Source organism: Eschrichtius robustus, chromosome 15 (genome assembly GCF_028021215.1).
Source record: "Eschrichtius robustus isolate mEscRob2 chromosome 15, mEscRob2.pri, whole genome shotgun sequence".
NCBI classification, from domain to species: Eukaryota; Metazoa; Chordata; class Mammalia; order Artiodactyla; family Eschrichtiidae; genus Eschrichtius; species Eschrichtius robustus.
The window spans coordinates 65360880-65372526 of NC_090838.1; the positions used below are offsets into that span (position 1 = coordinate 65360880).

The 11647-nt window shown below is 40.6% G+C and overlaps 1 protein-coding gene across 1 annotated transcript in view; it reads right to left on the reverse strand.

Annotated features, from left to right (window-relative positions):
- The window catches only part of TACR1 (tachykinin receptor 1), a 304975-nt gene extending 294613 nt beyond the window's left edge, over nt 1-10362 (reverse strand). Inside the window, exon 1 of the mRNA XM_068564534.1 lies at nt 9974-10362. Within this exon, the coding sequence (XP_068420635.1) occupies nt 9974-10362 (389 nt within the window). The remainder of the gene's footprint in view (nt 1-9973) is intronic.
- Nucleotides 10363-11647: the final 1285 nt, after the last annotated feature.

Here is an 11647-nt window from a genome sequence, read left to right on the forward strand (position 1 = left end):
TGTGGGTGTAGTAGTAAGTTTTATGAGCAGTATATGTTACTTTATGGGTGATTTGTTTTTAATATGTTGGAAATGAGAATCTGAAATATTAGAGAATTTGACCTACCAGATTTATAATTTTAATTGAAATACTTAAGAAGATTTACCTAAGTAATATCATAGTCATTGTTTAGATACTCACGAGAACCTCATTTATTGAATTTGTAAGTGTAGTTCTTAGGAGGTTGACATGTTTTAAGAGAATTTGATATGCTAAATTTAGAAGTTTTGATTTATTAACTTTGCTGGGATTATGTACATCCGGAGAAAGATTTTGTTTCTCCTATTTATAAATCATCCAGTTAGGGATCTGAAGTTTTAACAAAACCAGATGTATTAAGTTTGCAATTATAGTTTGAAATATTTAGTGAAATTTACAAGTTTAAATGTGATGTTTACATTTTTAAGCTTATTTGGTTTGTTTATAAAATTTTGTGACTAATTGTAAATATGTAAGATCATTCAATTGATTAAGTTTGAAAATGTTGTTAAATGTTTAGGTGGAAGGACGCCATCTCATATTTAATAGCTAATTGAGCATTAGTCCCAGGACAAGGGAAAGTGGATGTTTAATACATACAAACTAGATTTATAAGAAAACTTCCAGGAATTAGAAGATGTGTTCAAAGGCAAAAGAAATACAACTTTAACAAATTGAGTATCAGCAAAAACACATGCAGTAAGTAAGAGTTTTTTGCTATGACCAAGTTCTCCCCAGTCATTAAACACGAAAATGATGCTTCATGTGAGGGTGGTGACTTTGGGACATACAGGATGTAGGAAGTGACTGTGTAATTTTGGAGATGGTATAAAAGAAAATGATTTGTTTTTTCTGGGCTGTAATACAGTTGATTCTTGAACAATACAGGGATCAGAGGAACCAACCCTTGAAAATCCACAGTATAATTTATAGCCTGCCCTCTGTTCCTCCATATCTGTGGATTCAAACAATCACTGACTGTGTAGAACTATATTATTTACTATTGTAAAATATCTGGGTATAAGTGGACCCATGCAATTCAAACTCCTGTTGTTCAAGAGTCAACAGTATACAATATCCAAATGCTTGGCTTCTTATAGAGGGTGTGTGCATCTCCACAGATGGGAAGGATGCTGGATGGCATTTAGAAACAGGTTTGGTGACCCAATTAGAAGTATTTTAAACTATATTTATTGTGGGGAAGGATATAATCGTTTCACCCTGTTGCTGTTATACCTAATGTAGAAGGAATCCAAGAGGAGGCTGACAGAAATGGGTGTGTATAATGGCTATAATGGTGTGTCAGTGTTTTTTGGAGATCACAGATCAGGAACTTTTCATACCTTTCCATTCCTTTCCTTTTCCTTCTCTCCTTGCAGCAGTATTCCACAAGGTAACCTTTATTAATATCCCTTTTATCAGATGGGGAAATTGAGGCCCAGAGAGGTTAAGTATCTTGCCCATATTCACATACCTAGTAAGTGGTAGAACCACTGTTGGAACCCACTGCCTGTGCTCTTTCCTACACTAAACTCCATAATCAAAGGTCAGATGTAAGTATATTACAAGACACTCTTATACAAAGGACATGAAAGGCACTTCACGGAGAGTCCCAAATATTAAACGTAGTGATAAAGCTGAATTGGAAAGTAGATTTAGTAAAGAATTATAAAAGAGAAGGAAAGGGCATCAGACTCCAGGCTGCTTAGACAAAGTTCCTAAGGCAGTTCACGTATTAATATTCATGCTAAGATTTATGTTACATGGGCATCATTAAACCGTCTTTTCATCCCTGGGGTTCCTTATCCATAGAGCCTCATATTTCCCCTTCCAGTAAGTTGGAATCACAGCTTCTAAATGTGGCAAGAGGGAAGGTTTGGGCAATGTAAGTCAGTTTCCCAGTCGGTCCTCCAGGTCTATGACTTTCTCACGCCACTCTGCTGGAATTTTCCTGTGTCTGTGGTGGTATTTTAATATGGTATAGTCTAGGTGTTCAGACAACTACTGTAGTTATAGGACTTGAAGGGCTGGATGGAAGAGAGGTTTTTGCTGGTCCTGCCTCAGGAATGCTAAGTAAATCAGAGAGTTCACTTCCTTTTGCTAGCAGGGGTGTTGGAGAAAAAGCCAGAGGGGTTGGCAACAGTTGGGCCACAGAAGTGTCCATGAAAGATCTCAGTTTCCAGTATGCCTTGATAGACTGGAGGTAAGGTAGAAATGATAAACACCTCTCTCAACTGAAGGTGTTCTCCTGGGGTGTAATACCTGTTGGGGACAGAGTGTGGGTCAGGAATCCAGTGGGGATGAGTCAAGTGAAGTATGGAAGAGACAAGGTGAATTAGAACATGTAGTTATTCTTGAAAAGGGAGTTCTAAACCAAAAGTGTTCTATATTGTAGGAAAACTCCGTGGTAGACATAAATTTGGCCTGATTTTTCTTTTGCTTCAAAGCATAGCATCATAGGTGTGCTTTGAAGTCTGTCTGATGCATTGGATCTGGTTTTTAGATTTTGGTTGATGTGTGCAGAAGAGAGGTACAGTCATGTCAACCACTATAAACACTTTAATGAGTACCTATTCTGTGCCAGACAACTGGATAGCTGCTGGTAACAGGAAACCAGACAAAGCATTCCTGTTTTCATGGTGCTTGTAATTTAGTGGGTAGGGAGGTGTGGGAGAGACCAACATGTTACAGAGAGTTGCATAAATGACATAGGAATATACAGAGAGTTGGCTAAATGACATAGGAATATATAAGAAGGACACCTCATCTAGACTTGTAGATTAAGGTAAGCTTCTTGGTGGAGGTGACACCTGAACTGAGTCTAAGAAGACGAAGTCACCAGGTAGTATGCCAGCCCCACAGCAGGTAGATATGGACAAGGTGATTTTAACAGGGTAATGCTCAGTTCCGGACATTAGTTAAACTCTCATTTAAAAGGACCATTAGCAAACAGGAATAGCAAGTAGAGACCAATGAAGATGGAAAGATGAAGGAACCAGGGACAGTTAACCAAGGATAGAGAACCTTCAGGAGGGATCTATCAGAGAGATGGCCACATGGAAGAGACATTATACTAGTAAGAGCAGACCCAAATCAGGGGCATTATTCCTTCAACAAAAGGAATAATTTTATAATGATTCAAAATGGAATGGATTTAACAAATGAGACCAATTGAGTAAAATATTTAAGCAGAATTTGATCCTCTTACAATGACCTCGTCTAGAAGGTTGTGGGGTTGAATTATTATTTGAGTGAAAACTTGTCAAAAGTGCTCTAACATCCTCTCTGACACAGTAGGACCCTTACATCACTTTCCTTAAATGATATAGCATTCAAAAGCCACCTTGAGCAGGAGTATACAGGCAGATATCTAAGACACATAAATGCAAATTGCATGGGTCTCCAAGCTATGAGGGAGTGGAGAGTATGAGGATGATGTTAAAAGAAATTGTTTCTAATAGTCTTTACAAGGTGGAAACTGAATCCCCATTGGTATTGAAGATTAGATGAGACAATGGATTGGAGAGCAGACATCATAAGGTATCATTATAAATTTTATTAACATAAAATCTCCACTCTAGTTTCCTAGTGACAAACATTAATAAATCATTATGATAATTCCCTGATCCAGTGCTCCTGAAGTTTATTTTAAAAAACCCAAACTCCACATTGTTTTCTCTGTACTTTGCTCTTTCTTTCCTCCTCCCCTCCTCTTCTTTGTTTAATTTTACCGTAAGTGTTTCTCATCTTCCCAAGGATAGTTCTTTGCTTTGTCTCCAAACTCCGTCTGCATGGTACTAATTACATTGGGTTATAACGGTGTTCATAAATTTGTCAATAGCTGAAGACAGAGAGCAGAAGGATAAAGGCAATGTTTTACTGCCTCAGCATCTGGTACATAGTTAAGTGCTCAAAAATGGTTTCATGAATGGATAGATGGATGGATGGATGAGGAAGAGGCCATTTCCCTCACTGCCATCTAATTTTATCCCCCCTTATCATACTTTGCTGACACTGTCTCTCACAGCTCACCTATGTTCTCTAATTGCCAAAGTCAGTGTCATCATCCTTGGATTCTAATGACACTATAATTAATATAACCCACCACAATTTTCCTTTCTTAATTTTTGTCTCTCCTCATGTCCTGATTATTCCACTAACTCTCTGTTTCTTCATTTTTCCCTCCTATTGCCTGATAGCACATTTCCATGAATCTTTGGTCTCTTCTCTGGAAACACATATATAGGTAAAAGAGATGTTCTCTACTTTCAAATCTCCCATAAGCCATCTGTTTGGAAAATTCCTAAGTAAACATTTTGGTCCCTGGGTTCTCATTCTCTAGCCCCATCTCTTACACTGCTTGTTGGGCATTTCCAACTAATCATTATATTTTCACATAAAATCCAACAAAAACTGTACTCATTTTCTTCTGACCAACTCCTCCATTCATTCCTTGATTCACTTGTGAATTCACTGCAATTGAGTCAGCCTGTCATTCTCCCCAAACACTTTGCAACATTTTACTTCCATACTTTTGTCACGCAGTTTCTTTTACCTAGAATGTCACCATTATTTATCTTCTTCTCTAAAAATCTTATCTAATCTTCAAGGCCCAAATCAGTTGCCACCATTTGAGGTCTTCCTTGATCATTGTTGCTAGATAACCTCCCTCCTCTTCACTCCTATAGAATTTGTCTGTACAATACCTGTGAAACCTATCACATAACACCTTATGTTGTAGTTATCTTTAAATCAGTCTTATTTGCCACATTATGTAGTATAAGCCCTTTGAGGGAAGACATGAAGCCCTGCTTCAGGAACCACCTTACATGGTGGCCCCATCTCTTGATGGACTGATGATCTTTGTCCAAGTTTAACCGTGTGTTTCTCCCTCACGATCATTATTCTGTCATTTGCTAATTCAACAACAATAATAATAACAAAGTCTTGTGCTCCTACTACATGCTTTTACATTGAGAATTACTCTTTATTTTCCCCCAGTTGAACCTATCTATGTTTCTGACAGCTAACCCCATCCCCACCACCAAGGGCCTTGACCATTCAGGACACTGGGGGTGGGGGTGGTCATATGAGTAGGGAGAGGATGTGGCAAGTGCAGTGGGGCAACTCCAGAGAGTAGGTGGCCATTAAACCTCTCCAGGAAAAGTTCTGCAGCCAAAATGACTCATCCAAGATGTAACAACTCAAGTTGATCTGCATCAACCCTGATATTCGAGATTCCTGATTTGAAAAGACAGGGTCAGTTACTGTGGATGAGCTTCTAGTGAATGGACATTCTCAGCAAAACTCAGGTGCTTAGTCATGGATTGTAAGATCTATCTAAATTAGTGAAAAGGATCTTGGGATCTAAGACTCGCCTCTGGGTGTGATGGAGAAGGACTGCCCTGAGATCCAAGTCTGTCAACAAGGTGAGGTTCAAGGACAGACTGCAGGTCTAGCAGAGACTTGGGAAGCAGGCTATTTAGACTTGTAGCTGAGTATGACTGGAACAGAGTGGGATGGATACCAGGGAATTAGTAGGCAGAGTTTTGTTATTTATGCATGTCTTTACTCTTGGTTCCTCTTTTAATCTCTCAGAGAGTTCATTCCCTCTTCTATCTTCAACCATTACCCCTATCTGAGCAACTATATTTTTGGTCCTGACCAAATTTCATATTGTCCAGAGACCATCATTGGATGTTTTCTTTCACTCAAATACAACATATCTAGAACCAATCTGAGTAGTGAGCAACCTTTACCTTTCATCTTGCTGAAATTATAACTGCCCCTACCAGGTAGAGAAGCAGTGTTATCAGACCAGAGCTTTTCTGAGCCTCCTGTTGCTGTGTGCTAGGTTCCAAGTGAGGTTACATTTTGCCTTTGTAGCCCATCTTGTGGGGCTTAAGGATTGGTTCCCCCCTCCTCTCTTCTTAGATGCTGCTCCACAAAACTAGAACCAGTCATCATCACTGGCTCCTGAAAAATGAAGGTGTCACCTCTCAGTGTCCTCCAGCTCCTAATTTCATGAAACATCACACACACCTTTTCGTTTGTACAATAGGAAGGAATTTAAAAATCTTATGGAGTTTTAAAATGTAAAATCCCTGGTGTTTTTTGGAGTTTAATTAGAGGTAGACATGATATTATTTAGTATATTTATCTCTGCAGCTTTTTAAAGTTCTAGGTAGTCATTGCCTTCAGTAAATAAGTATTCCTTCTGAAGGGGATCTCATTCATCCCCTCTCTCCCCTCATTCTATGGAAAGATTACAAGAAAGATTCAAATTAGTTCTACAATCTGCAGCTGAAGTTTTTTCTTTGCTTACATTTTATTTCTAGAAGGAAATTTGGCATAGTTTACCAAGACGGTTTGACCTAACTATTCAACTTTAAGGAGTTTATTTTATGAAAAGATCAAGGGATGCTCTCAAAGATTTATGTCAAGGATATTAATTTCAAAGTTACTTGTAATCATTGAAAATGGAAACAATATACATCTAAAAATAGAGGAATGGTTAAATAAATGATTACAGCCTTGCAATATAATGCATCCATTAAAAATCCTATTTTGAAAACTATTTCATGACATGGAAAATGGCCATGATATGATGCTAAGGGACAAAACAAAACACACAAAAAAACAGCTGCTGAAACTGTTTTTATTATGATCCAAAATTTATCTTAAAAAGTATGAGTGACTTTATGTGGTATAAATAACACAGAAAAAGTATAAGCTAGCATTCCAGACTTTTAACAGGTAAACTGTCAATAGTGGACTTGTAGATTTTTACATTTTTTTAAATGGAGGACTTGGAGATACAGCCTTGAAGCCTTATGCCTAACTCTACCTTGAACTGTAACCCTGAGCATGCCATTGATGATGTTCTTCCAAATGTTCTTCTAGGAGCATGTATTATTTTATTCATTCATTCATTCGTTTAATCAATAAACATGTAGTGACTGTTAAGTGCCAAGCACTCTTCTCTGTTTTGAGAAGATAAACAAGACAGAAGAGAAATGTTCCTTGCTCTGCCCAGAGTTTATAATCCTTTAAAATTAGGAAGAAATGTTTTTAAAAATTTCATTTCATTTGACCCAGTAATTCTACTTCTGGGAAATCTACCCTAAAGAAATAATCAAGAAAGCAAAATAAAATTATCATACAGAAATGTTTATTAGTACTTTAATCATAATGGCAAAAAAATAATCTAGACATCACCTAGATTCCCAGCAGTAGGGGGATGGTTAAAGTAATAATGGCACATTCATAAAATGGAATAATAGGAAACCACTATGATTATGTTACTGAAGACTTTTTAATAACATGGGAAAATATTATTAATGTTTTCCATTAATATCAATGGAAAAAAGTAAGCTACAAAATTATCCAGAATCTGACTTCAATTATGTAGTGTAATAGTCATAAAAGAAATTCAACTGTTAACAGTTGTAACTTTTGCGTTGTGAATTAATGGCTGATTTGTATTTTTGTTTCTCTGTCCTTCATGAACAAGGTTTAATTTTATAATCAGGAAAACCACGTTGCTTTCATTTTAAAGATGATTCAAAGATTATCTGTTAAAAATTCAAGGAGCATACAAAAAGGTAACTTAACATTTCCTCAAAGTCTGCATTGTCATGGTGGAGAAAGAAGCGATCATTCATGTGGAAAGAGCTGGAGGCCTCTTCCTTTCTAAAGCATTCTTGGGAGAGAATGGATGACCATGCCTGTGGTGGAGCTAGATTCATCAGGGGGCCTGAGGGGATTAATTTACTCAGCTCATGAGGCTGAGCAAGGAAAAACAGAAGGAGCACTTGGAGGACTTGGAGACACAGCCTTGAGGCATCATCTCTAACTCTACCTTGAACTCTAGCCCTGAACTCTAGCCCTGAGCATGCCATTGATAATCTGCACATCAGGCACAGGTGACATTTCTTGTTTTTGTCATTGCTCTCAGCTCTGACACCAGAGATCCTCTGACCTCACTGAACAGGTGTCATGAAGGGTCAGGGTCTATGGTTTGCCTGGAGAGAAACAGTGGAGCCTGTGATGCCAGAGTCAAGGCAGCCAAAATCTGGCTCCTTGCCCAACCCACTGAAGAGTTTGACACCAAATCTTGCCCCTAACCTTCTACATTCAAAGGGAAAGAGAAGGGCTGTAGAACATGTCATTTCTGTGTAAGCCAAAGCAAGAGAGCTGTTCTCTGGTGTTCCATCAGCTACTGAATGCTTGGGCTCATGCTGACTGTCAGGTCTCCCTTGAGCTCACACAAGTACCCGATGCAGTAAAAATACCAACTTTCCCTCTAATTTAGAGATAATCAAGACAGCGTGTGTAAGACCGAAAAGGCACCAGATTTCACTGCACATATAATCAGTTATACATCATGCTGTGAGTTTTCTAAGTTTAAGGGGGCTGATGTGAAGTTAAAGGAGCAAGTCAGTGCAGAAAGATTACAGGTACCTCACTTTCAGCAAACCAAATATCTAAAAACCAGAGTAGCATAAGAGATAAATTTACAAAAGAATTCATTTCACTACCACTTTGAGTAATTGGTTTCCCTTCTACATTTAAAATATAAATTGATTCACCACAACTTATTTTACACACAACATATTAAGCACTTAAGAGTTGCATAAAGGGAACTTAAAAATTAGCATTTGGACATCACTGCAAAGGAAACATAGTTTTCTCCGATTTTAAAAGTGATCATTGACTACAGAACCTGCAAAAGACCTCAAATCAATTGCAAATCTCTATACAAAAGAATTCAGTAATTTGGGAATGATTTTTTTGAAGTTTTTCTCTTAGCTCCTTCTTTGGGCTTCTCATATTCATTTATCTCAGCAAGGCCATCAAAAGAACCCATTTTAAAATCACAGTGGTAGGTGTTTTAAACATACCTCCACATCCTAGGTAAACATTTAACACTTGTACACCCATAGATATACACATTAGAGACCTAGGACACCCACAAAAAGGTCAATACAAATAGAGCTGTGCTCTAATGATCAACTTTCCATCATGCCACCTGAGGACACTTTCATTCCAGAACTGTAGCTCCAATGTGTGAAAATGCCAACATTTTCACTTTTAATCAGCTTCTGAAACCCTAGCCTGTTGGGTGCAGGAAAGAAAGAGCTTTCAATTGCCTTTAATTGCCTTTGCTAAGCATGTTTCTCTGTGGATGTAGAGAGCCTAAAAACATTGACCTCACATGGCCAGAGAAGTTTAGAAAAACTCTTGGATCCTTATCTGTGGAATTCCTTAAGAACAGCATAGCTGCCTCTCATTTCTGAATGAGAACCCCTAGCAGCATAGAGAAAGCTGAATTAGAATCCTGAGTATTTTATGATTCTAATAAAATGCTCTTCACATCCAAATAATATTGGAGAGTTGTGGTGGGAGAAGAAAGTTCCTGAATATTCAGGAAAAATTGAAAATGAGAAATTTTGCCTATGTGTACTTAAAACTGGAAGGTATCAAAAGGCTGTACAGCTAAATAGCTGGCCTGCAAGGATTCACAAAGCCCTAGCCAGGGGCCAGCCCCTTGGCCACATCCTGGGTATCCCCTTCAGGCTTTAAAGGCAAAAGAGAGAAGGAATATATTGAAAGAAGCAAAGTAGGAGTTGAATGGAAAATGTCAGGAAGATGAGTGGAGAAGGGAAAAATAAAAGAGAGAAATGAAGAAAAAAGGTGGGATGTATACATAAAGGAAGGGAGACTGGTGATGGGTGAAAAGGAGTAGAAAAAGAAAGAGAAATAGAAAAGAAAATCATGAGATAAGATAAAATCCCCCATCAACAAGTGACTCAGCTAACTGTCAGTATAAATCCAGGGGTTCAAGTGGCCAATCTCCACCTTGAACCAGGCACTATCCAAACCTGAAGCTCCATAGCAATGCTATCTTCCTTTAAGGATATTTTTTCCCTTTTCCACAAAGGGCAAGCTCACCTATCGAAGGCCACAGCTGTCATGGAGTAGATACTGGCAAAGACAGCAGCAATGGGGAAGAAGTTGTGGAATTTGCAGTAGAACAGGCCGTAGTACCACTCGTTGTGGACAGCATAAGTGAAGTTCACCACCGTATTGAATGCAGCCATGGAGGCCTCTGCGAAGGCCAGGTTCACCAGGAAATAGTTAGTAACTGTCCTCATTCTCTTGTGAGCCAAGATGATCCACATCACCACCACGTTGCCCACCACAGAGGTCACCACAATGACTGTGTAGGCAGCTGCCCAAAGGACAATTTGCCAGGCCGGCTGCACAAACTGGTTGGGCTCCGAGGTGTTGGTGGAGATATTTGGGAAGAGGTCTGAGTCCACAGGGAGGACGTTATCCATTCTTCTGCTAAGCGGTTAAACCTTCCTCTCTGTACACACACACAAACCCTTTGCAGCAGGGTCCTGAGCCAGCACCTGGTGTCAGAGTCCTGTTTAACCAAGACAGGAGGGCTGCAGGCTCTTTCTGGACAGAACTCTTTCCTTGTAAGCAGAAGACTTGGCGCTAAGATAAAAGCTTCTAGATGTGCTGTATGCCCTTGGTGGCTTTGAATTCTTCCACTTTCGAGCCTCAGAAAGCACTTGAGTTCTGTAATCTGGAGACAGCGTCTCTCCTGCGTTGAGCTGGAAAAGAGAAAGAAATTCCACGGGTCACGGTTCCAGGAAGCAGAGATCCTCCACCTTTCTGCACCTGCTGCTGCTTGCAACTGCTATTCCTCCTACCTGCAGCGGGAAAGGCAAAGCCCTGTGCTGCGTGAGGACTTCGGGGCGAAGGTGGGGGTGGGGGGGTATTAGTCACAGCACGACCTGTCAAAGTTCAGAGTCTGTGGCAGGAATTCTGGGGCCCTGCGTCCAGCTGGAGATTTTTTCCTTTGCTTTCACTACCGCCGCCACCGTCTGCAGCTTTGCAGGCGCCTCTTGGCTCGGGTCCTGCTCAGCTCGGGAGTTAGCAGAACCTTGGCAGGCTGCGCGTGAGGTCTTTATAACCCACTGTAAAGACGTCACTGGGAAGGGGCAGTACCTGGCTACGTGCTAGCCAGTCCCCTTGCGCAGAGCTGCAGCTGCACCATCTGTTGACAACTGTCTCACTGCACCATCTCAGCCACCAAGCCTTTTGCTGCTACCTGCTGTGAGAGTCTGCAAGCCGGGTTCCCCACGCACTCCTCGAGGGGGCGCTAGCTAGGTCCCCTCGGAGTAACTGCGCCAGATGGGGTCCGCAGCTGGAACCCCAGATGAACCAAGGGGAAAGGAAGGATTCGCGAAAGAGCTGTAGCGATGGACGCTCAACATCCAGGGAGGGCAGGAATGCTGCCATAGCTCTGCAGAGGCCCCTGCTTCTGGCGGTCGGAGTTGGCCAAGTGTGGGGGCGACGTGCCAGCGCTCGCTCCGGGCCTCGCTCCAGCCCGAAACACTCCCAAAATACCTAGTTCCTTTTCCTAGCAGGCCGATTCCCCCGGGAAGCAGTGATAGGTTCTAAGCTTTGGGGACACCTTTCCCAGCCACCCCTCGCCCCATGAAAATCTTCAGTAGCGCTCTCCAGATGAGGCCCCCGCTCAGGCAGTGGGGACTGCGCTGAGCTCCCTGCGAAGCGGTATGTCTCCCAGGCGCGCATCTCTGGGCTCTCTGC